The sequence below is a fragment of the Zosterops lateralis genome, assembly GCF_965231275.1.
Source record: "Zosterops lateralis genome assembly, chromosome: 23".
Taxonomy (NCBI): domain Eukaryota; kingdom Metazoa; phylum Chordata; class Aves; order Passeriformes; family Zosteropidae; genus Zosterops; species Zosterops lateralis.
The window spans coordinates 6,447,417-6,469,828 of record NC_139783.1 but is presented as its reverse complement, the minus strand read 5'-3'; the positions used below and the strand labels follow the sequence as shown (position 1 = coordinate 6,469,828).

General features: G+C 49.1%; 1 protein-coding gene and 1 pseudogene across 2 annotated transcripts in view; both read left to right on the top strand.

The window, feature by feature from the left end:
• Positions 1–22,412, top strand: part of LOC310918360 (olfactory receptor 14J1-like) — a 537,521-nt pseudogene that overhangs the window by 185,313 nt on the left and 329,796 nt on the right. The window lies entirely within an intron of this gene.
• LOC310918357 (uncharacterized protein) lies at positions 16,830–22,346 on the top strand. Its single transcript, XM_083877210.1, has 2 exons — positions 16,830–16,974; positions 20,699–22,346. Exon 2 carries the CDS (start codon positions 20,713–20,715, stop codon positions 22,033–22,035), a length of 1,323 nt encoding a protein of 440 aa, XP_083733336.1. The 5' UTR covers positions 16,830–16,974; positions 20,699–20,712; the 3' UTR covers positions 22,036–22,346.

Sequence of the window (22,412 nt, the reverse complement as noted above, 5' to 3'; positions counted from 1 at the left end):
GGAGAGCCACTTCTGAGCAATCTGCGCATGCGCTGGAGAGAACGCGCCAGCAGATGGGCGAGGCTCAAAGGAAAAGAGGCGGGGCCAATGAAAGGGCGGGGAACGAATGAAATGAGGCGGGGTCAGAGAAAGGGCGGAAACTGTGAGGGGAAAAGGGCGCGGCCAAGGGGACGCGCGGTCCTAAAAGGGCCCGGTATGGCTTAAAATCACCCAAAAGAACCTAAAATCTCCGGGATACCAGCACCAAGATCAGCACCAGAACCACCACCAGCACCAAGACTGAGAACGACACCACAACCGACAGCGGCACAGCTCCGGGCCCAGCACTGGGACCGAGACCCAAACCGGCGCCAGAACTGGCGCCGGGACCAAAACTGAGGCCAAGACCGACACTGGCACCGGAACCGGGAGCGCTTCGGAATCGGCACCGGCACCAGTACTGCTCCAGGACTGCGGCAAGAACCGAGACCGGGAGCGCTCCGGGACTGAGACCGAGCCCGGCACCGGAACCAGCACCGAGACTGGCACTGCTCCAGGACCGAGACTGGGATTGGCACTGGGAGCACTCCGGGACCAAAAACGGCACGGGCACCGCTCCAAGACCGAGACTGAGATCGACCTCGAAATACAGACGGGGATCGGACCCAGAATCGCTCCGCGACCGGGGCGTTCGCTCCGGGCAGTTTTGGCCGCGCCCCCGAGAGGGACTGGGAGGTTCCCCTGGGCCGGGCGGGACCGCCTCGGTTCGCATCGTTCCGCCGCAGCCATCCCGGTCCAGATGATCCCGGTCTGTATGATCCCAGTCTCTACGGTTCTGATCCAGATGGTCCGAGCCTGTGAAATCCCAGTCCATGTGATGCCAGTCCGCACGATCCCACTCTAGATCGTCCTGCAAGGCACACACTCCAAGGCTCTTCATGGAATTCCAGTTCCCAGACAGGAAAAGATCTTCCTGCCCTTGAAGGCAAAGCTCTGGAGAAGGGGCCCAAAGCCAAGGGCAGCAAGATCCTACAGTCACATTTCACTGCCAGCCCCCAGAACTCCATCCATGCCTGTTGGAGCTCCTGCAGTGGGAATTCAGTCAGGGCAGGGTCTTGGGTGGGAGCTGCCCTGGCTCACGGGAGACACTGAGAGACAAACAGAGCAGAGAGAGAGGCAGGAGAGAAAGGAGGACACAAAGACAATCAGCTGAGAAGGTGGCACTCTGAAAACAGAACTGCAACTGGCTGGAAATGAATGGGACAGGAATCAACAACTCTCCAAGTTTGATTTTCTATCAAAATACATCCCACCCACCCAGCCACACACAATCCCCATCCCAGCACTCCAAATTTGGATCCCACTTCTCCCAATCTCCTTCCAGCCCCATCTCACAGTCGCAGCTGTGGAATCAGGTAAGTTTGGCAGGGGACTGAGTTTTTCTTAGGTGAGAACAAGTCACTTTGAGGTGTGATTGAGCCCTTTTGGGGTAAGATTGAGTTGTTCTCAGTGGGATTGGAGTGGTTTTGGGGTTACAGACTGATCCCTCTTGCCTTTTGGAGTGCAAAGAGAGGGAGAACGCTACCCAGAATCCCCCAAGAACACACAAATCCTCCAGAATATGGCCCCAAATCCCAAATTCTGCCTCAAATACCTGTGAAATGGTGAGATGTTGGACATGTCTGATCAATTTCTTTCATTTCAACCCCGTTTGGCTGTTTATAAGGGATCAAGATGAATCAGAAGTAAATTAAAGCCAAATCAAGAAGATAACCAGCCGGGTGTCCTCCCAACCTGGATCACTAGGGCTCTGCCCAACAGGGCTCCTCCAGTGGGAGTTGGAGTTGGAGCAGTGCACAAAGCTTTTCCTGCACTGGGGAGACTCACAGGGCTTTCCTGATGGCGCTTTTCTTGGTGTAGGGTCAAGTGAGAGCTCTGTGAGAAGCTCTTCCCACACTGGGGACAGTTGAAGGACCTCTCCCCGGTGTGGATGTGCCAGTGGATGATGAGGGTGGAGTTGTGCTCAAATCCTTTCCCACAATCAGGACAGTGGAAGGGCATCTCCTCTGTGTGAATCTGCTGGTGTACAAGGAGCTGGGTGCTGGTCAGAAACCCCTTCCCACACTGAGAACACCTGTAGGGCCTCTCCCCAGTGTGGATCTTTTGGTGGACAACAAGGTGGGAATGGCAACTGAAGCCCTTCCCACATTTGTACGGCCTTTCCCCAGTGTGGATGTTCTGGTGCTGGATCAGGTGTTTCCTCTCTCTGAAGCCCTTCCCACATTCCCACACTCCATTCTCCGGTGTGGATCCTCTGGTGGGAGATCAGAGTAGAGCAGCAGTTAAAATTCATCCCACTGATTGATTTAAAAAATATGGATATTGATCTAATACCAATATCCAACTATGACAGACAAAGACTCTTTAACAGTTTAAAGTTAGAAAGTGTATGTTTATTATGACACCGGGCAGCGTGCAGGATCGGGGATCACTCCCAAATACACACGCGCAATTTACAAATGATCACAGGGTTCTTTTTATGTACAGGAGTATTGAATACTCAAAACACAAATGCATATTCATAACTCTGGTACATCCCATTCCCTGCTTCGTATGGTAATTAGCCAAAAAGCCATTAAGCATGTGTAGTTTGTTCTTTGAAATGGGTCGGTGTGGCGGTGGGTTGATGAGCACTGATGGTTATCCTTTGCTGATATGTTATGTGTTAATGTTGAATAGTTCATGCCTTGTTACCCCTTATTCTTCCTATTCTTAGGACCAAATGGCAGTTACCCATTCAATCTTGTTGTTTACATGGCACCTGCTCCTGCCAGTCAACCAGAGACCTCTCCCAGTGTCTGGAAACTTCTAAAAAGAGTCCTGGGTGATTGGTTGGAGCCAGGGTTTCCCCCTCCTACAAGTTAAATTATGTACCCTGAATTCCTATCATTGGTCCCCATGTTCTGCTGTCCCACGTGTTCTTTTTCCCCCTTTAAAAACTGAACCCTTCAGGCACTCAAGGTCTCTCCGTCTCTCCTGCTCTCCATCTCTCAAACTTGGAGCCTCGGCCCTGGGGTTGGAATAAAACCTTAGTTGCTGTTTCATCGGAGGGTCCCGTCTCTCATTTCATCTGCGCCTTAGCAGTGGCTCTGTTTCACTGAATCAAAGACCCCCAAGTTGCGGTGGTGCCAGGGCTGGCCGGAGCCAGCAACACCGGGAAAACCACAGCAGGTCGGTGGTCTTTTTTATGGGGTGGGGTCCCAAAATGATGAAGAAAGATTGTCTTCCTCAGCTCTGACTTTTTAACCTTTAGTGTTATGTGACAATGGAATCCTGTTTTTCCGGGACTGTTTGATTTATGATTGCATTGTATTCTTGGAGTCTACTGATAGTTTGACAGCTCCCATGATTTATCAGTTCCTTCAATCCGGCTTCTGTTAACAAAAGGGAAGCTTAGCTACTTTACCTCAGCAATTTCTATTTTAACTAACGTCCTTAATTCTTCTAAATCAATGCTTCACCACGTTCCCCACACTTGTGGGGCCTCTCCCCAGTGTGGATGTGCCAGTGGATGACAAGTTGGCAATTTTGATTGAAGCCCTTCCCACAGTCATTGCAGAGGAAAGGCCTCTCCTCTATGTGTGTGCGCTGGTGCACGAGGAGACTGGAGCTGGTCTGAAACCTCTTCCTGCCATGATCACACTGGTAGGGCCTCTCACCAGTGTGGATCTTTTGCTGGACAGTAAGGGCAGAGTTCTCCTTGAAGCTCTTCCCACATTCCCCACACTGGCAGGGCCGTTCTCCTGTGTGTGTCCTCTGGTGACAGATCAGGTGGCACTGCCAGCTGAAGGACCTTCCACACTCCAAGCACTTGTGGGGCTTCTCCCCATCACAAAGCTGCTCATGGACCACCAGCTCTGAGCTCTGCCTCCATCTCCGGCCGCCTTCCCGGCCCTGGCCGGCTCTTTCCTCCTCACATCCTCGCCCTCTGCCTTTGCAGCCCCTCCTCCTCACCGATCTCCGGCCCTTTTCCTCCCCGTTGCGTTCCTGCGCCGTGGAGCCGCTCAGAACGGCCTCTCCCAGCAGCTTCTGCCGCGGGGATTTGTCCTCCCTGCTCTCCATGCTCGGCTCCTTGTCTGCGGCAGGAAGGACAAGGAGAGGATGGGATTTGCCTCCGTGCCACAGGGAAGGGGAAGGAGATCCCCCGTCCGCTCGGTGCCCGCCCTCCCCGGGCTGCTGGGAGTGCCGGGAACCCGAAAAGCTCCCCCGTGTTCTGTCTGCCCACCTACGGATACTGGGAGGGACTGGGCTGATACTGGGAGCAGCCACTGCCGGCACCGCGACCCCTGAACCCCTTTCCCGGCCATCCCGCCCTCTCAGCCTCAGCGATCCCCGCCGGGGTCTGCCGCCATTGGGAACCCCCAAAAACACCGCCCGGGGAGTCCCCGATGTCCCCCCGAGGGGCATCTGTGGCTCAGCTTTGGAGCCCTGCGAGTTCCAACATCCCCCCCAAAAAAACCCAAACCCAGGGACCCCCTCCCCCGGGATATTTGGGGCGAGCTCCCCCTCCCCGGGCACCTGCCGGATTGGGGGCCGTCCGGGGGTCTGCGAGTTCAGGCAGCGCTGGAGCCGCCCCGTTCTTCCGCTCATCTTCTCCTCCTGCTCCTGCGGCCGCTCCGCCTCTTCCTCCCTCCCTCCTCCTCCTCCCCCGTTCCCGAACCCATCGCAGCCCGCGGGAGGAGCGGGGATGGAGCCGGGACAGGTCGGAACGCAGAGTGGGTTGGGGGATGGCAGGAGTGGGGTCACTGGGAGTGACTAGGCTGAACTGGGATCATATTGAGAGCAGCTCCTGAGTGACTGAGTTATACTGGGATCACACTGGGAGTGAGTAGGAGCAGCGCGAGGCTCCAGCGCTGGGGCTTGGGGCGCTCCTGGGGGGCTGAGGGGGCAGTGGGACCCGCGGCACCGGGACCCTGAACTGCCATTTCCGGCACCGGGACCTCCCCCTGTTCCCCTTATCTTACACAGGGACCCCCCCCCTGAATCCCCTATTTCTGGACAGCAGGACCCCCCGCTCCCCTTTTCCCGCCCATGCCATGTCTCCCAGCCTCCAGACTTCCCATGTGCTTGACCCTGGGACGCCCTGGAATGCCTTGGACCCCCATTCCTGCCTTTTCCATCCCCCAGCCCCACCTTTCTGCAAAAACAGAGACTCCCTGAACTGCCCCTTCCTGAACATCCCGGGTGTCCCCACCCTGTTACCCTCCTGTTTTGGGAAACCCTGGACTCCCCTTTCCTGGGCTCAAGGACCACCTGGAACTCCCTTTTACATCTCCAAGTCCCTGCCCCTCATTTCCTTGACCCTGAGAGCCCCCCTGACCCCCCCCATTCCCAGGAACTGAGGTGCCCTTTTACCCCTTTGCCCAGTACTGAGATCCCCCTGCACCCCTTTATTCAGCACAAGTTAAACCTTTTCCCAGCCACCCTGCCTCTCCCAGCCCCCAGAGCCACCCTTTTCCTTCACCCTGGGACCCCTGGGCCCCCATTCCTGCATTTCCCACCCCCCAGCTCTTCCTTTCCTCACACTGAGGTGCCCTGGCACCCCCTTTGCTGGGCACAGGATTCCCTGGACACCCCATCCCACCTCTCCCAGTCCCTGCACCCCCTTTCCTTGACTCTGAGCCCCTGAACCTCCTTCCCAGCTCTCCCTGTGCCCAAAGGGGGTGCCAGGACCCCCCCAGCCCCAGTGCTGGAGACCTTGCGCTGATCCTACTCACTCCCAGTGTGATCCCAGTATGATCCCAGTACAGCCAAGTCACTCCCAGTGATCCCACTCCTGACATCTCCCAACCCTCTCTGTGTTTCAACCTGTCCCGGCTCCATCCCCGCTCCTCCCGCGGGCTGCGATGGGTTCGGGAACGGGGGAGGAGGAGGAGGGAAGGAGAAAGAAGTGGAGCGGCAGCAGGAGCGGGAGGAGAAGATGAGTGGAGGAATTGGGCGGCTCCAGCGCTGCCTGAACTCGCAGACCCCCGGACGGCCCCCAATCCGGCAGGTGCCCGGGGAGGGGGAGCTCGCCCCAAATATCCCGGCAGGGTCCCTGGGTTTGGGGATTTTTTTTTGTGGGGTGATGTTTGGAGCTTGCAGAGCTCCAAAGCTGAGCCACAGATGCCCCTCAGGAGGACATCAGGGGCTCCCCAGGAGGTGTTTTTGGGGTGTCCCAGTGTAAGAAACGAGGTTCCAGCAACTCCGAGTTGTTAAAGTTATAAAGTTAAAGGTCACTAGTTATAAAGTTGTAATCAGTTTAAGAGTTGTAATAGTGTAAGGATGTTTCCATCTGCTCTGTATCCCCTACCCTGAAACCCCACTTACCTGGCCCAACCAGTCAAGCCGCTACTGCTCCCCGGCACCACTGCTCTCCACTTCCGCTGCTCTGCCACGCCTCCTCATCCACTCCCCGCCATGTTGCTCCACACCCCGTCCATCAGAACCCCGACTCCGTCTACTCTCCGCCCATGCTGCTATCTGTCCATCACTCAACTACGAGTGCTGCCTGATATGAAACTAAAGAATCCCATAGTGCAATACTCCAGAAAATGACTGCCATCAACATCAATTTGAGGCATTGATTTAGAAAAATTAAAAATTGTAGTCAAAATAGATAGTGCTGAGATAATGTAGCTAGGACTTCCCTTTGCTAACAGAAGCCAGACTGAAGGAACTGATAAATCTTAGAAGGAACTGATAAATCAGGGAAGCTGTCAAACTAGGCTTTTGCATCCTGAATAATCAATAGACCCCATGAACACAATACAATCATAAATCAAACAGTCCTGGAAAAAACAGGATTTAGCTGTCACGAACACTAAAGGTTAAAAAGTCAAGGGAGGAAGACCCATCTTACTTCATCATTTTGGGACCCCACCCTATAAAAAAGACCACCGACCCATTTTAAAGAACAAACTACGCATGCTTGATGGCTTTTTGGGCTAATTTCCATACAAAGCGGGGAATGGGAGGTACCAGAGTTATGAATATGCATTTGTAGTTTGTGTATTCAATACTCCTGTAGATAAAAGACCCTGTGATGATCTGTAAATTGCGCGTGTGTTTTTGGGAGCGATCCCGCACGCTGCCCGGCGTCGTAATAAACATACAATTTCTAACTTTAAACTGTTAGAGAGTCTTTGTCCGTCATAGTTGGATATTGGTATTAGATCAATATCCATAGTTTTTTAATAAATCAAATTACCCCACCAGACAACGAGCTTGGACAAAACTGACAAGAACCGCAAAAACTATCACATAAAGACTGTTCGTAACCACTCCAGTGAATCCCAATGCTGCACTTTCCACCTTGCCCTAACCTGGAGGGTGCAGCAAAAGAGTGACCCACCCAGGCTGGTACACATAAAGCGAATTTTACCTGTGAGGGTGAATTCTTGGCTGTGCAGCAGCTCTGCAGCAACGAGAGTAGAAAGGCTGATTGCTCCTCCTCGGTGGTGGACAAGGGAAAGCAGTGGTGATGTAGGCCATCCTTTGAAACCCCTCCTTTAATAAAGGTATAGTACCTTTCTATTCTACCCATTTATAACACTGGTGATGGCAGAGCCCCAGCGGGGAGTGCTGGGGGTGGAGGGGCAGGATGGCCAGGGAAGAGGTTCAGGGGTCATGATGCCGGCAGTGGCTGTTCCCAGTGTGAGCCCAGTCACTCCCAGTGTCCATCAGTGGGGAGACAGAAGAGGGGGAGTTTTTCAGCCTTCTGGGACTTCCAGCAGATCTCCTTCCCTTTTCCTCTGTCATGGAAGCAAATCCCATCCTCTCCTTGTCCTTTCTCCCCTAGTCAAGGAGCTGAGCATGGAGACCAGGGAGGACAAATCCCCATGGCAGAAGCTCGTGAGAGAGGCCATTTTGAGTTGTCCAGCCTTAGCTTGCACCAAAAGATCCACACTGGGGAGAGGCCCTACAAGTGTCCCCAGTATGGGAAGAGCTTCTCCAGGAGCTCGGAGTTGACCAAACACAATGGAGGCACTGGTAAGGGAAGCCCTGCAAGTGCCTCCAGTGTGTGAAGAGCTTTGTGTGCTGCTCCAGCTCCAGCCCCCACTGGGGGTCCCATTTAAGCTGAGCCCTGGTGACCCACATTCCCTGTGATCCATGTTGGGAAGTCACCTTGCCAGTTATCCTTTTGGTTTTGCCTTAATTCTTTTTGCTTCTCCATCTCTTTGCACTCCAAAAGGCAAGAGGGATTGATCTGTCTCCTCAAAACCACTGCAATCCTAGTGAAAACAACTCAGTCATCCCAAAAGGGCTCAATCCCACCTCAAGTGTACTTGTTCCCACCTAAGAGAAATTCAATCGCATGCCAAACTTACTCGATTCCACAGTGCCCAGGGTGAGCTGGAGTTGCAAAGAGATTGGGAGAAGTGAGATCCAAATTTGAGGCATTGGGATGGGGATTGTGTGGGACTGGCTGGGTGAGATGTGGTTTGATAGTAAATAAAACTTGGAGAGTTCTTGATTCTTGCCCCACTGTTGTGGTTTGAAAGCAAAACGAATGAGAGGCTCCAAGTCAGAGATATAATTTAATAAGAAAAAGGTTAAAAGATAAAAATAAAATAAAATAAATGCAATAACACAAAAGATCACTGACAGAGTCAGAATACAACCTGAGCAGGATGGTGGAAGCAGTCCAGGTGAAGTGCTCTTCCTGAAGCAGTGATCCTGTAGAAAAGTCTGGGAGCTCTGGTCCTCTGGGAATCCAGTGGGTAAGTGCCCTTGCACTGTCCCACATACCAGCTTATATCCAGGTGAGAATGCTTGGCTCCTCCCCCTGGGCAGAGCATCTCACAATAGGATGAGGAGTGTGAAGTGGGTCCTTGATGGCCCATTAAACAGAGATAACCCCTGGAGGGAGTTACCTGTGAGTCATGGGCCAGGCGTTAATGGGCCATTAGCAGAAGACACCCCAAAGGTCATTAGCAGAAGACACCCCAAAGGCCATTAGCAGAAGATGCAGGGGGGCTTGGAAAAACACTAGCCCACCTGGTTTCAACAGTTTATGAAGATGGTGATAGAATAAATACTTTGTGTACATCCTACACTGCAACCCAGGACACCCACTCATTTCCAGTCAGTTGCCATTCTGTTTTCAGAGTGCCACCTTCTCAGCTGATTGTCTTTGTGTCCTCCTTTCTCTCCTGCCTCTCTCTGCCTGCTCTGTTTGTCTCTCAGTGTCTCCCGTGAGCCAGGGCAGCTCCCACCAAAGACCCTGCCCTGACTGAATTCCCACTGCAGGAGCTCCAACAGGCATGGATGGAGTTCTGGGGGCTGGCAGTGAAATGTGACTGTAGGATCTTGCTGCCCTTTGCTTTGGGCCCCTTCTCCAGAGCTTTGCCTTGAAGGGCAGGAAGATCTTTTCCTGTCTGGGAAGTGGAATTCCAGAGCCTTGGAGTGTGGGCCATACAGGACCACCCAGACTGGGATCGTGCGGGCTGGGACCACATGGACTGGGATCCTACAGACTGGGCCTGCACAGACTGGGACCATCTGGATCAGTAGCATCCAGACTGGATCATACAAACTGGGATAATGTGGACTGGGATAGCTGCTCTGGAACGATGTAAACCGAGGTGTTCCCACCATTCCCAGGGCTCCCTCCGAGTTCCTTACCGTCCCTCCTCCCCCCTCCCAAACCCGACGGTCCCTCCCAGTCCCCCCCGGGAGTGCAGCCAGAACTCCCCGCAGCAAACGAAGTGGTCCCGGAGCAATCCTGGAGCCAATCCCTGAGTGATTCCAGATCCAATCCCCATCCCAGTTCTGGCCCCGGTCTCAGTTGCAGGCCTAGAGCACTCTTGGTGCTGATCTCAGTCCCAGACTCAGTCTCAGGGCAGTCCCGGAGTGCTCTCGGTGCTCATTCTCGTCCTGGTACCAACCTCTATCCTGGAGTGGTGCCGGTTCCAGTCTCAGTCTTGGTCCTGGAGCGCTGCCAGTCTGAGTCCCGGTGTCGGGTCTGTTTTCAGTTCCGGTCTCAGTCTTGATCTCAGTCTTGGTCTCCAAGCGATTCCAGTACTGGAGGCAGTGCCGATCTTGGTCCTGGAGCGCTCCCAGTGCCAATCCCAGTCTCGGTCCTGGAGCCATGTCAGTCTCGGTGCTGGTTCCGGTGCCTGTCTTGGTCTCGGTCCTGGAATGCTCCCGGTCTCGGTTCTGGCCGCAGTTCTGGAGCGCTCCTGGTGCCAGTGCGGGTCCCCGTTCTGAACCGGTCCTGGTGCCGGTTCCAGTGTCTTGGTCTCAGTCTTGGCCCCAGTACCAGTTCTGGTGCCAGTTTTGGTGTCGCTCTCGGTCCCAGTGCGGGTCCTGGAGCAGTGCCAGTCTCGGTTCTGGTGTCAGTTCTGGTGCTGATCTTGGTCTCGGTCTTGGACCCAGAGATTTTAGATTCATCTGGGTGATTTTAGGCCAAACTGGGCAGGTTCAGGCTGTGTTTTAGATTCCTTGAAATGATCTAGCCTTTTAGGGTGGATTTTTGATCCCTTTGGATGATTTTGGGCCCATTTGGGTCTGGTTGAGGCTTGTTTGGGTGATTTTATGATAAACTGGGCAATGTTTGGTGGACTTTAGGTCCCTTTGAATGATCTTAGCTCCATATGGGTGCATCTTAAGCATGCATGTGTTATATGTGTGTATTATAAAATTGGCTTTTCGCAAGATGTGTGCTATATGAATAATAACATAGTAAGGATATAAGTTTATTTCTGCTATTGGTAAAAGAAGATTAGATATAATGGGAGTAGTTGATGTAAGTATGCTTAAACTGTCTGTTTGGTTGGGATAACATCCAGTGAACATGTAAAGAAGACTCTGCTACTGATAACACCAACTATCAGCATCTACCACCCACAGAAGGCACGGACCAAGGCCCAAGCTGGACGCGATAAAAAGGACACAGCCACGAAACACGCATGCTCTAAAAAGGCGGACCCAAGGAGGGGCCATGCAAAACGGTTCCTGGAATATGGGAACTAGTTTATGGAATTTTATGAATATTCATATATTGATATAACGAAAAAGGTATTTAACGAGTATCCCTGAGAAAGCAAGGTGTGGACTTGGCTGAATGCCAAGTCACCTGGCTGGCCGTTTTTGGTTTTTTCTTATCTCCTAATTGTCTTAATTATTTTATTAAACATATTCCTTAAAATTTACTAAAAAGTGAACCTCGTTTTTCACAATTTGGGGTCTCTGTCCGGGATATACCTCGTCCCTGAAACCCCAGGAATTCCAGAGCGAGGGAGGCGCCCCGCCTGGGTTTTTGGCGGCCCAAAACTTTGTTTTTCCTGGTGAGAATTGGGGATTGCAGGTAAACATCCAAAGAGACAAGCAAGGAGAAAGAAAAAAGCAAGTAAAAAAAAGGGAAAAGGCTCCCTAAAACTGCAGTATTTTTGCTCCATAAAAACCTCGTGCACGAAGAACCTGAGAAAGAAAATGATTGGTGAGTATTTCTCAGGGGAGCGGGTTAAAGGGGGTCTGCGTGGTGTGTGAATGGGACACTGGCTGGCTACCCCAGGCTGGTGAAGTGAGTGTGGTGTGGCTTCTCATGCTGTTTGTTATCTCGCAAGGGAAACGGCCAGCACAGAGGTGAAGCAAAAGAAAAAAAGTGTGAATGTGACCCCCTGGTGATTGGGATGGGATCCCAGAGGAAAGAGAGGTTGTAAAAAACCCTCGGGTGGCTGGGACGGTCCCAGAGAGGGGTTGGACCCTCAGGAAGGGAGCCGATCGTTTTCCTATACAATCCACTGGGAAAACGGGTTTCTGGGGTGGGGGGGAAATGTTTGAACCCCCTGGTCTGGGACGGGGTCCCAGGAAAAGGGGTTCGACCCCTTAAAGGAAGAGAGCAAAGGACACCTAGACTTGCTGCTGAATTAAAAAGGGTTACGTAAGACCCAAGAGCATTTAGGGTTTGGCCAAATATAGGTATTTTTGGGTTTTTGCCAGATTGAGGATAGAAACACAAAAAAGCCTTGCAGGTGTAAGGTCCAATACACCTGGGCTTTGGAAAAGGCTGCCAGGTTGAGGAATACTAAAGGCTTGAAAAGTGTGATAATCTAAGAACATCTGGAGGTTAGTCAAATACCTATGAGTAAAAACTAACAAATTTTTTTTAAAAAAAGGGTACTAATCTTTTTATGTTGTCTTTGTGTAAGTGGAAGTAAGTGCAGCTGAAGAGGTGTGCTTGTTGTGGAGTTTATTTGTGTTAAAGAAGTGAATTGTTTAAAGGGTTAAAATGTCTGAATGGAAAGAGGGGAACTGGGAGGGAATTAATGAAGAATTCAGGTTCAAGAGGGCTGTCTAAAAAGAGGATTGGTGCAGTTTTGCAGATTAATGGGGAAATTCATTTTGAAGAGTTTTTATTGTTGTTGTTGTTGTTGTTCTTGAGTGAATGTATGTGTAATATAGACTGCTGAAGTAAAATAGGAATTTTTGTTTTGAAAGATGGAGTATGCAGCACATGGTGCTGTGCTGCTGAGCTGATGAGTTTTCTGTGCCTCGGGGGGAAAAAGGGAGGGGGTGGTGTTCGGGCTGTTGGATGGCAGAGAGGAGACCAGGCAGTGACTGGATGGAATCCTGAAGGTGGGACAGAAGCTTGGAGAGTCTTATGTTAGAGGTCTTGAAAGGTTTTTTGAGAATTTTGGAAATTCTTAGAGGTCTTAGAAGTTGTTTTTGTTTGGTTTGGTTTTTGGTTTTTTGGGAGTGCATTGAAATTGCCTAAAGAGATAGCTATAAGACATCAAATGCTGGGGGGTGACCTCAGAAATAGGAAGAAATAGTTTTAATGGAACAGGAGATTGGAGTCAAAAGAGTTGTGAGAGTTCTGGTGTTTGATAAGAAGGAATTAGAAGAAGAAGGAATTATGGATGAAATTAGATCTTTTGTTATTGGGAATTTTTTTAAACAAAATTAATGCTCAAATGCCATGAGTAAAATGTATGTTGGGAGTCCAAATACAACCCAGATTGGAACCTGAAAGTAACACCCTATGATACAATGTTTAAATTATGAAATAAAGAGAAATTAATGTTAAAAGGGTATAGCTTTACAATTGCAAAAATGGGAGAGGAAGTTCTTTAACCCCACAGTGGGAAGATGCTTTTTCAGGTATTGAGGCAACTGAAGCTGCGGTATGGCTGAAAAACTAAAGCTGCAAGTTTTAAATCAACGTCAGCAAAATCAAGAGACCGGTGTGAGAACCCAAGAATGAACTGTAGCATCTAAACCAGGTGATACAAAGTTGAATTTTAAACAGAGCTGAGTGGTCATGAACTGGAAAAGACTCAAGTAAATTTGGAAGTTTTGGACAAAGGACTTTCTCTGTTTTACTTCTCTGCATAACATCTAAAAATCAGTCCGGTCTGTCAAATGCTACCTCTGTTTCTTCACAGCTACAAAGGAAATGGACTTTCAAGTAATTCTAGTGTGGGGAATTAAAATTGAAATATGTAATATTGTTTTTTGAAAGTGTTTATGTCACTCCACTGTATAATATTGCAGGTACATGAAAATCACAAGATGAAGACGGGCTCCATATCCCTAACATTTTGGCTAATTTATTTTAGGTTTTATATCTTACAGAACAAACAATATGTTTTTGCCTCTTTTATTTTTCCTATTTTTGTGTGTGTTTAAGGTACTTCTTTCATACTAACTTAAAGACATTTTATTACTTATTAATCTGTTTTGTTTAAAGAAGGAGGGCAGAGAAGAGCGCCTATGTGAAATACCAAGAGGATATGTTAGTGCTCACAAAATATAGGGTGAACTACTACCCGGCAGAGTGGGAATTAAGGAAAGAGTTTTCAACTAAACTGGTACTGTGTCAAAGTTAATACAGTAGCTGTGATTCCTTTGTGTACACACACAAACATGCAGATATTTGTAACCAATACAGGACATTCTTCAGTTATGCTGGCAGTGTTGTCCCCACAAAAAAGGTACAGATAATTACTGATAGAAATCTAGTTCTGTCAGGTTTATTCTCAAGAGCAAATTTTTCTTCTACTATTCAGAAGTCATGAGAAGGGATATAAAGATTTGCTCTTCAAATGAGTGGATCAAAAATAATTTAAGGTACTAATTATATAACTTTATAAGGTGGAAAAACTTTGTCATTCGCCTCTTAGACAGAGGTTGAGATGTAGGTATTGGTTGAGAAGTGGGTTTTTTTGGGTTTTTTTTCCCTCTTTTTTTTTGGGCAGTTCTTTGTGTGTCTTTGTTAAGAAACTTTTGAAGGTGTTTTGGTTTTCTTTTTTATATAAGAAGATGTCAGATTTTCTTGTGGAATATAAGGAGAGATAGTATGAATGACAAGATACTTGCTGCTTGGAAATATTATTGTGGTATATGCAAAATTTTTCTAGTAGTTTCATTTATTTCCCTGCTTGATAAGTTACTATAAATTTTGCAGAAACTGTTTTGGAAGCTTTTTTTCTTAGTTTTCCAGCTGGCTGCAGATGAGACCTAGCTCACAAAACTGGTGGTATTGATTGTCAAAGGGGGTTCTTATCGAAGTTTCTAAGGAGTATCTAATCTTTCAAATCAATGCATGTCAAATTGAGTGAGTGTGTTTGCCTTAGATAGAAATAAATCTTATAGTGTATGTATCTTTCTAAGTTCTCCTAAACAGTGAAGAAAAATCTTCTAGAATAGCAAGAATTCATTGTCTTCCTGCCCTAAGAATAGGCTGAGCAAAGGATTGGCCCAACAGAAACCTTCAATATGATAAAACTCTAACATCAGAAGGGGTAAAAGACGTTTCTGTTGTTTTTGTTTGTTTCGTTTTGTTTTTTCTTTCTCTCTGTAGTTTAAGTTATTTTTTTAGTAAATTTTTTTCTCTCTTTAAATTTCTTTTTAACCTGTCCCTCAATCCTAGTTACAGTTAAAAGGTGGAAGCTTTCAAAAATTAAATGGTATCAGAAGTGATTCCCCAGAGAGGAAGATGACACCCTAATTTCAGTAAAATGATCATGTGGAAAAGTCACAGTACATGGAATAGCTGAACTAAAGATGCAGTTTTACTCGAAGTGCAGCTCTGGCCAGCATAATTAAATGTCAGTTCTAAAAAGGCTTTGCAGCTGGCCTTTGGATTAAAAGACTTTACTGCCTTTTAGTGATGCATGTGTACATATATCCCAGTAAATGGGGATTACCAGTGCCTGTTGAGTGGGAAATACCTGAGGAACAGTGGAGAGAATTACGGTTAAAAAAAAAAAGTCAAAGGCAATTTGTCTGAAAACTAACAAACAAACAAACAAATAAAAAGAATTGACAAGGAAATAGAGGGCAAGACTGGGTTGGCCGCTGTACTTGCCACCAAGAAGATCATATACTCCTGCTGTGGGTAGCAACCCCATAGGCATGGAGGGTGGAGGTATAAGCCATACCAGACCTCTGTTATTCCTTTTTCTGTCACTTCACTCATTCTTTGTCTTTTGCCTTATAGGATATTGGCAAAATCATGCTACAGATACTATTGAAAGTTCTATATGAAAAGACACCGAGGTTCCTTTCTTATTACACATACCCGTATCGACAGTCACTGTTATAACCCATCCAAATTAGATAGTTGTATTCATAATTGGGAAAATATTAAATTGCGGAAAAATTGAGGACCAGTGGTGACTGGTTGGAAAGTAAGTGTCTATAAGAGGAAATAATGGAAGCTAGAAAACAAGAAATATGGCTCAAAGCCAAATGAATTATAAAAAGAAGAAGTGGGGTTTGTTATATGTGTGTATTATAAAATTGGCTTTTCGCAAGATGTGTGCTATATGAATAATAACATAGTAAGGATATAAGGATATAAGTTTATTTCTGCTATTGGTAAAAGAAGATTAGATATAATGGGAGTAGTTGATGTAAGTATGCTTAAACTGTCTGTTTGGTTGGGATAACATCCAGTGAACATGTAAAGAAGACTCTGCTACTGATAACACCAACTATCAGCATCTACCACCCACAGAAGGCACGGACCAAGGCCCAAGCTGGACACGATAAAGAGGACACAGCCACGAAACACGCATGCTCTAAAAAGGCGGACCCAAGGAGGGGCCATGCAAAACGGTTCCTGGAATATGGGAACTAGTTTATGGAATTTTATGAATATTCATATATCGATATAACGAAAAAGGTATTTAACGAGCATCCCTGAGAAAGCAAGGTGTGGACTTGGCTGAATGCCAAGTCACCCGGCCGGCCGTTTTTGGTTTTTTCTTATCTCCTAATTGTCTTAATTATTTTATTAAACATATTCCTTAAAATTTACTAAAAAGTGAACCTCGTTTTTCACACATGGGAGATTTTAGGCCCCTGTTTTTGGTTATTTTTGGCCCATTTCGGGTGGATTTTTGGTCTCTGAGTAATTTTAGGTCAAACAAAGTTCTCTCATGATGATTTTAGGTTCTTTAGTGTGGCTTTCAGGCCATTTTGGGTGATTTTAGGACCGTTTGGGTGATTTTAGGCCAAACCATGTACTTTCAGGGTGGATTTTACACCCATTTGGGAGACTTAAGGGCGATTTCAAGCCATTTTGTGTGTGCTTTAAACCAGTTTGTGCAATTATAGGCCCCTTGATTGGATTTTAGACCCCTTCGGAATATTTTAACTCCATCTGGGTGATTTAAAGCCAAACATGATCGGGTTTAGAGTGGATTTTAGGCTCCTTTGGAGAATTTTAGGTCCATTTTGGGTGATTTTTGAGCAAACCGGGCCCTTCTAGGACCGCGCGTCCCCTTGGCCGCGCCCTTTTCCCCTCACAGTTCCCGCCCTTTCTCTGACCCCGCCGCATTCCAGTCGTTCTCCGCCGTTTCATTGGCCACGCCTCTTTTCCTTTGAGCCTCGCCCATCTGCTGGCGCGTTCTCTCCAGCGCACGCGCAGATTACACAGAAGTGGCTCTCCCGGGCGCCGCCATCTTTTCTCCCGACCCGGCTCTGGCGTGTCCGATACCTACGGTGGGAAATCTGTAGGGAATCTGTAGGGGTCTGGGGGCACCTGGGGGTCTGTTTAGGGGATTTAGTGGGTAGTCTGTAAGGGATTAGAGGGGCTCCATAGGGGATGTAGGGCGGTCTGGGGCTCCCTAAAGGTGGTTGGGGGGGCTATGAGGTCTCCATAGGGGTTTGGGGAGTCTATAGAGGGTCCGTAAAGGGGGTTGTGGTGTCTCTGTGTCCTGGGGTCTGGAGGCCTGTTTTCCGTATTTGTGGGGGTGTGGGTGGCCTTTTGGGGGTTGGGGAATTCTACAGGGGATCTGTGGGGGTCTGGGGGAGCCTATTGTGGGTCCAGGGAGGTGTGGGGGGTGTGTGTGGGTCCCTTTGTGGGGTTTTGGGGCGGTCTGGGGGTCTCCAAAGGGGTCTGAGGGGGCTATAGGGGATATGTAGGGGATCTGTAGAGGGTTCAGGGTGGCTGGGAGGTCCCTAAAAGGGGTCTGAGGGTACATTTAGGGGATCTCAGGGTTTCTGCAAGGAATTTGGGGAGGGCTTGGGGCTTCCTAAAAGGAGGTGGAGGAGTCTTTAGGGGATTTGGGAGGGGCCTGGGGGTCTCTGTGGGGGATTTAGGACGGTCTGGGGTGTGTATCGTGGATCTGAGGGGTCTCTAAAAGGGGTTTGGGGGGTCTCTAGGGGCCTGAATGAGCCGATAGAGGGTTTGGGGGGGGTCTCTGGATCTCTATAGGGAAAATTTTAGGATCCTTAAAGGGAATTTTTGGTAATTTTGTGCTCTGTACAGGGAATTCTTGAAAATTTACAGGTCCAAATGGGGCAATTTTGGGTTTTCTACTGGGAAATTTTTTGAATTTTGGTGCCTCTTGCGAATTTTGGGTCCTCCATTTTGAGGAGCTCCCAGTCCAAATTTTGGGACTTTGGGGAATTTTGGATCCAAGCATGGGAATTTTGGGCTTTCTAGAGGGGATTTGGGGGGAATTTGGTCCAAAGACGATAAATCTGGATAATTTCAAGTCCAGGCATAAGAAATTTTTGGTATTTTGGATCCTAACATGGGCATTTGGGGAAATTTTAATCCCAGATATCCTCTTTAACTTCTTAGTGAATGGTAGCACTGGCAGTTACAAGTCCTGCCTGCTGTACAACTTAATTGAGAGCAAATGTAGGAATTTCTGGGACTTTTCAAAGGTTTCAGGAATTCTGGGGGGTCGTGGGATTTTAGGCAAGTTTTGGGAGAATTTTTTATTATTTTGGGAATTTTTGGGGGATTTTTTTGGGGGGGAGGAGGGTAACTTTTGGGGTACTTTGGGGGATTTTTAAAGTATTGTTAATAACTCTTGGGGTGGTGTTTTTGCATTTTCACAGTGTTTCCTGTTGGTATTTGGGGGCTTTGTGAAATATTTAGGGAATTTTGAGAAATCTGAGGTGTTGGGGAATTTTTACAGAATTTTTGGGGAGTTTGTGGGTTGTTTTTTTTTTTTAATTTTATTTTATTTCTGGGCTATTTTAAAGGTTTCCTTCTTTTGGCTTTGGTTTTTTTTTTTTTGTTTTTTTTTTTTTTTTGTTTTTTTTTTTTTTTTTCATTTCCTGGGTGATTTTTCTGGTGGTTGAGGGAATTTTTGGGGAATTTTTGGAAAATTTGTGTAGTCCAGGAAATTTTGGGAATGTTATTTGAATTTTTGTAGGCATTTTCTGGTTTTTTAGTTTGGAGCCAATTTGAGGCATTTTTCAGATGTTTTAATAGTTTTGCTTTTTTTATGCAATTTTGGGTGGTGTTGTTTTTTTTCTGTTTTTTTTTTTTGTTTTTTTTTTTTTTTTTTTTTTTTTTTTTTTTTTTTTTTGTTTTTTTTTAATTTTTTGAGAATTCAGTGTCCCTCCAGACTCTCCCAGATGCCGTGGCATTTTGGGCAATTTTCTGTCACTCTTGCTCATTTTTGGTCACATTTTTGGGCAATTTTATGTCATTTCAAGCTGTATTTTGTTATATTGGGGGCATTCGTAGTCAATTTTTGGTCCATTTTATGGTCATTTTCTGTCACTTTTCAGGCATTTTTGGTCTCTTTGGGGGCGTTTTTTGGTGACTTTTGAGCCATTTCTTGCCGGTTTCAGTCCCGGTGTCAGTCTTGGTCTCAGCACAGTCCCGGTCCCGGTGCCAGTGTTGGTCCCGGAGTGCTCCCAGTGCCAATCCCAGTCTCGGTCCCAGTCCCTGGGCGGTGCCAGTCTCGGTGCTGGTTCCGGTGCTGGTCTCGGTCTCAGTCCCAGTCCCAGTGCCAGTTCTGGTGCCGGTCTCAGTTCTGGTGTCAGTTCTGGTCCTGGTCCCAGTCCTGCAGCGGTGCCGGTGCCAGTCTTGAATCCAGTCTCAGTCTCAGTCTTAGTGCTGGTGCCGGTTCTGGTGCTGATCTTGGTCTCGGTCCTGGTCCCAGAGATTTTAGGCCTATTTGGGTAATTTTTGGTCAAACTGGGCAGGCTTAGGGTGGATTTTAGGCACCTTTGGATGATAATTTACGCCGAATGTGGTGGGGTTTAGGGTGGACTTCAGGTACGTTTTGTTGATTTTAAGCCAAACCAGGTATTTCCAGGGTTGATTTTATGCCATTATTAAGAGATTTAAGATGATTTTTGGCTATTTTGTGCGGTTTTAAGCCAGTTACACCAATTTTAGGCCCCATTGGTTGGTTTTAGACCCCTTTGGATGAATTTATCCCCAGTTGGCTGATTTTAGGCCAAACCATGTGGCTATAATGTGGATTTTAGTGACCTTTACGTGATATTAGGCCACTTTGTGGGGATTGTAGGCCTCTTAGGGTGATTTGAGGCCAAACCTGAACTGTTCTTATGTGAATTTTAGGCCCACTTTAGACAATTCTAGGCCCGTTTGAATAATTGTAGAACAAGCCGCGCCCTTTTAGGACCCCGCGTCCCTTTGGCCACGCCCATTCCCCCTCATGATTCCCGCCCTGTCCCTGACCCCGCCCCTTTCCTCTCCCAGTTCCCGCCCTTTCCTTGGCCCCGCCCTCCCAGTCCGGGGCCGGGCCCGGGGGAGGAGGAGGAGGGAGGGAGGAAGAGGCGCAGCGGCCGCAGGAGCGGGAGGAGAAGACGAGCGGAGGGAGCGGCGGCTCCAGCGCTGCCTGAACTGGCGGCAGCGCCGGGATCATCGCCCCCCATCCCGCAGGTGCCCGGGGAGAGAGATTTCGCCCCAAATATCCCGGGGGGTCCCTAGGCTTTTGGGTTTTCTAGGGGTATGTTGGAGCTTGCAGGGGTCCAAAGTCGACAAGCACATGCCGCTCGGAGGGACATCGGGGGCTCCCCGGGAAGTGTTTTTGGGGGGTTCCCGGTGTCAGGAGAACCCCAGCGGGGGGCGGGGGACACGGGGTTTGGGGAGCCCCAGGACAGCTGCAGGACCCCAAAGAGACGAGAGCACCAGAACTGCAAAGCAGGGACCTCAAGAGGGAAGGACCCCTGGGATTGGCAGAACCCTGGCTAGGGCTGCTGGCGCTGGAGAGGCAGGATGGCCGAGAAAGGGGTTCGGAGGTCCTGGTGCCGGCAGTGGCTGCTCCCAGTATCAGCCCAGTCCCTCCCAGTACCTGTAGGTGGGCAGACAGAACACGGGGGAGCTTTTCGGGTTCCCGGCACTCCCAGCAGCTCGGGGAGGGCGGGCACCGAGCAGACGGGGGATCTCTTTCCCCTTCCCTGTGGCACGGAGGCACATCCCATCCTCTCCTTATCCTTCCTGCCGCAGACAAGGAGCCGAGCATGGAGAGCAGGGAGGACAAATCCCCGCGGCAGAAGCTGCTGGGAGAGGCCGTTCTGAGCGGCTCCACGGCACAAGAATGCAATAGGGAGGAAAAGGGCCGGAGATCGGTGAGGAGGAGGGGCTGCAAAGGCAGAGGGCGAGGATGTGAGGAGGAAAGACCCAGCCTGGACCGGGAAGGCGGCCGGAGATGGAGGCAGAGCTCAGAGCTGGTGGTCCATGAGCAGCTCCGTGATGGGGAGAAGCCCCACAAGTGCTTGGAGTGTGGGAAGAGCTTCAGCTGGCGGTGCCACCTGATAAGCCACCAGATGATCCACACTGGAGAGAGACCCTACAAGTGTGGGGAATGTGGGAACAGCTTCAGAAAGAGAGCCATCCTGATTGAGCATCAGAACATCCACACTGGGGAGAGGCCCTATGAATGTGGGGAATGTGGAAAGAGCTTCAGCCGGCGGTACCACCTGATCAGCCACCAGAGGATCCACACAGGAGAACGGCCCTACGAGTGTGGGGAATGTGGAATGAGCTTCAGACAGAGAGCCCACCTGATCAGCCACCAGAGGACCCACACCGGGGAACGGCCCTACGAGTGTGGGGAATGTGGGAAGAGCTTCACAGACAGAGCCACCCTGATTGAGCATCAGAACATCCACACTGGGAAAAGGCCATACAAATGTGGGGAATGTGGGAAGGGCTTCAGGCAGAGATCCAACCTGAGCTTGCACCAAAAGATCCACACTGGGGAGAGGCCCTACAAGTGTTCCCAGTGTGGGAAGGGGTTTCGGGTCAGCACTCAGCTCCTTGAGCATCAGCAGACACACTCAGAGGAGAGGCCCTTCCACTGCTCCGACTGTGGGAAGGGCTTCAGGCGTAACTCCACCCTTATCACCCACCGGCGCATCCACACCGGAGAGAGGCTCCATGAGTGTCCCCAGTGTGGGAAGAGGTTTCCCACCCACTCCCAGCTCCTTGTACACCAGCAGGTTCACTCAGAGGAGAGGCCCTTCCACTGCCCTGATTGCGGGAAGGACTTCAAGCAGAAATCCAACCTCATCACCCACCGGCGCATCCATGCCAGGGAGAGGCCCTACAAGTGTCCCCAGTGTGGAAAGAGCTTCTCACTGAGCTCAGCCTTGATCAAACACCAGCAAAGGCACCATCAAGAAAGCCCTGCGAGTCCCCTCAGTGCAGGACGAGGTTCGTGCTCTGCTCCAGCTCCATCCCCCACTGGAGGAGCCACGTTGGGCAGAGCCCTGGTGACCCACATTCCATGCGATCCATGTTGGGAAGACACTTCGCCGGTTATCCTTTTGTTTTGGCCTTAATTCTTTTCACTTCTTCCCTTCTTTGCACTCCAAAAGCCAAGAAGGATTGTAGCCCTACTTTTGTGCCTGAGGTGTTTTGGGTTTCTGAAATTCTTTTCCCAGGGAATTTTCTGTAAACAAGAGAAGTGTTTTTGTAAACTGTAACTTTGTTTTTCATTCCTTTTCCTAGGAGGGACTTCTTCTTGATGTCCCTCTGGTCTGACCAATGTCATTGAAGAGGTTTGTCTTTTGTCACCAATCAGATTGGTCTGTGTAAAATACTAAGGGAGACACATTCCAAATAATAAAGGAGTCATTTTCAGCCTTCTGAAGCTCGGAGTCTCCCAGCTCGGTCCCTCCCAGTCCCGGCCGGGGGCGTGGTCAAAAGTGCCCGGAAC